Source organism: Mandrillus leucophaeus, unplaced genomic scaffold (genome assembly GCF_000951045.1).
Source record: "Mandrillus leucophaeus isolate KB7577 unplaced genomic scaffold, Mleu.le_1.0 Scaffold290, whole genome shotgun sequence".
NCBI classification, from domain to species: Eukaryota; Metazoa; Chordata; class Mammalia; order Primates; family Cercopithecidae; genus Mandrillus; species Mandrillus leucophaeus.
This window is the reverse complement of record NW_012103032.1, coordinates 125,674-129,096: the sequence shown is the minus strand read 5'-3', so window position 1 is coordinate 129,096 and position 3,423 is coordinate 125,674. Positions and strand designations below refer to the sequence as shown.

Genomic DNA, 3,423 nt, shown 5'->3' with positions numbered 1-3,423 from the left:
CTGAGGCAGGAGGATCACTTGAACCCAGGAGGCGGAGGTTTCAGTAAGCCAAGACCGCGCTAGTGCACTTCAGCCTGGGCAACGAGAATGAAACCCCGTCTCAAAAAAAAAAAAGCTTCCCAGGTTAAAGGATGGCAATACAAGTAAAACTCTAACCTAGGTGACTATTCCCCCTACCATCAGCCATTTCTAGGGCATTTGTGCTCCAGTCCAACAACTGATCAGACCTACTTTCGAAAGAAGTTAAATCTATGAGAAAATACTCTCCTGACATTCTAAATGGTACTAAGGCATTTGCCACCCAACTTCATTATGGAATAATTCTTAACCCATAATAAATTTGCAAAAAATTAGTTGGACAATTGAACAACACCAGGCGGAACTTGCTTACGCTTATGGCAGAAGTATAAATGGTACAGAAACCAATAGAAAACAATTTGGAAATGCCCAGTAAAGTCAAACACACACATTTCTTACTACCCAGTAATTTTTAAGACAGGGTCTTCCTCTGTTGCCCAGGCTACAGCACAGCGGCATGACCACGGCTCACTACACCCTCGACCTCCCAGGCTCAAGCAACCTTCTCTCTTCAGCCTCCCCAATGGCTGGGAGTACAGGCACATATCAGTATACCTGGCTGATTTTTTTTTTTTTTTTGTAAAGATAGGGCATAGCTATGTTGCCAGGGCTGGTCTCAAACTCCTAGACTCAAGCAATCCTATCATCTCAGTCAGCCTCCCAAAGTGCTGGGATTACAGGGCTGAGCCATGACACTTGGCCTACCCAGTCTATGTATTTAGGAAAAAAAAAAGAATGTTTTGCACATAAGCACTGAGAGACAATATAGCAATTTCAAATACTATTATTCACAAAGATTAACCAAAAACCAAGAAACAACTCATATGTCCATCAAAAGTAAAATGGATAAATTATAGACAATTTATATATACTCTATAGCAATGAAAATGGATAAAATACCACTATAAATATCATCATAAATATAAAAAATATGTAAGTCAAAAAAAAAAAGAAAAATGAGTTGAGTTCAAAAATAGACAACACAACATAATGTTTAGGAATAGATATGTAGATGGTAAAACTAAAGAAAAGCAAGGGAGTAATTAACACAAATATGAGATGGTGGTTACTCCTAGGAGGACGAAAGAAGATCTAAGCAGAGGGGAGCACATAAGGGCTTCAGAAGTGCTTGTAAAATTCTACTTCTTAAGCTGGGTGGCGAGCACGTTGGTGCTCACTTACTATTGTAATATAAATTATAGAATTCTATTATAAGACTTCATAATTTCAAAAAAGTCATTATGGGCTGAGTTAAAAGTTGTTTCCAGGGCAACTCAGAGGTAATCTAGGTGGATCCAGGATTTTCAGAATAATTACCAAGAATATGAGATCAAATTTACACCCAAAAATACAATTATAACTTTTTATAACCTGAAAGCTTTTTTTTTTTTTAGATAGAGTCTCGCTCTGTCACTCAGGCTGGAATGCAGTGGCGTGATCTCAGCTCACTGCAACCTCCATCTCCTGGGTTCAAGCAATTCTCCTGCCTCAGACTCCTGAGTAGCTGGGACTACAGCCGTGCGCCCCTACACCCAGCTAATCTTTGTATTTTTTTAGTAGAGACAGGGTTTCACCACCTTGGCCAGGCTTACCTGGCCTCAGGTGATCTGCTGGCCTCGGCCTCCCAAAGTGCTGGGATTACAGGCATGAGCCACCACGCCTGGCCGAGAGATTATTATAAGCAACAAGTATAATAATACATAAGCACTTGTCAGAAAAATGAACTTCTTGCTTCCATCATGGTGAGATCCTTTTATTTGAGAGATGAGTAGTGAGATCCAAAGAACAAGTGATTAATAGCCACTGGGTTAAACTACAAGCAAATCACCCAATCCAATGGCTCAACTTGCCAATTATCCTTCTCAATCCAACTGGACTAGTTACCTTCCTCATCATCCACCTTAGGGAGAATGCCAGTCTCTTCATCAAAGTCTGGAAACTCTTCTTTGGAAAGGACATTGGCAGCAATCATCTAGCCAAAGAAGAGAAGGCAGCATTTGTAACCTAAGATCAAAACTTTTTTTGTTCTTTTTGTTTTGTTTTGTTTTTTTGAGACAGGATCTTGCTCTGTCACCTAGGCTGAAGTGCAGTGACCTGATCAAAGCTCACTGCCACCTCAAACTTCTGGGCTCAACCAATCCTCCTACCTCAGCCTCCTGAATAGGTGAGACTACTGGCGCACACCATAATACCTGGCTAATTTTTAAATTTTTTCTAGAAATAGGGTCTCACTATTTGTCCAAGCTGGTCTCAAACTCCTGGCCTCAAGCAATCCTCCTGCCTTGGCCTCCCAAAGTGCTGAGATTACATGTGTCAGCCACATGCCCAGCCAAAACTCTTCTTTTCTAGGAGAGTTAATTACAGAGGTTTCATGTAAGAAACCCAGTTTTTTTCTCCTCTGACCCACGATGTCGGGACCTCAAATGTCCTATGTCCCGTTCCAGGGTTGGGGAGGTGGTTCTCCAACATGGCGCTGTAAAGTATAAGCTCAAAAGTATCATCTCCAAGAAGAGTTATCTGCTCTTCCCTTGTTTCCACAGCACTCTGGTACATTTATTATATAATATGTAGGCCAGACATAGCAGCTCATGCCTATAATCTCAACACTTTGGGAGGCTGAGACAAGAGAATCATTTGGAGCCCAGGAGTTTTTTGTTTGTTTGTTTTTTGAGACGGAGTCTCGCTGTTGCCCAGGCTGGAGTGCAGTGGCGTGCTCTCGGCTCACTGCAAGCTCCGCCTCCCGGGTTCACGCCATTCTCCTGCCTCAACCTCCTGAGTAGCTGGGACTACAGGCGCCCACCACCACGCCCAGCTAATTTTTTGTATTTTTAGTAGAGACGGGGTTTCACCGTGTTAGCCAGGATGGTCTCGATCTCCTGACCTCGTGATCCGCCCGCCTTGGCCTCCCAAAGTGCTGGGATTACAGGCGTGAGCCACCGCGCCCGGCCTACTTACGCAGATCTAATAACCTGACCCGTTACTTTAGAAAAAGAAGTCCACTTGACATTTCCAGGTTGAAGGTTCAGAAGTTCTCACCTTGACGATTTTAATGGGGCTCATGTCCATGCTTTGCTTAGTGTGTCCTCTCAGGAATGGAGGCTCTTCCTCAACCAATTCAATCTCAAGGTCCTCATCTAAAAGTCCCCCCAAAAGAAGAATTAGCCATAAACAAGAGAGAATAACAATTTTCACCAAAACAATTAATTTCCATAGACACCAACAATCTTTATCAAAAACAGCTTCCCCTGGTGGGGTGTGGGGGTCATGCCTGTAACCTCAGCACTTTGGGAGGCCAAGGCAGGAGGATCACTTGAGGTCAAGAGTTTGATATCAGCCTGGTCAACA

General features: G+C 42.9%; 1 protein-coding gene across 1 annotated transcript in view; it reads right to left on the bottom strand.

Annotated features, from left to right (window-relative positions):
- Positions 1-3,423, bottom strand: part of DHX8 (DEAH (Asp-Glu-Ala-His) box polypeptide 8) — a 57,500-nt gene that overhangs the window by 29,364 nt on the left and 24,713 nt on the right. Inside the window, exon 9 of the mRNA XM_011985987.1 lies at positions 3,115-3,302. Within this exon, the coding sequence (XP_011841377.1) occupies positions 3,115-3,302 (188 nt within the window). The remainder of the gene's footprint in view (positions 1-3,114; positions 3,303-3,423) is intronic.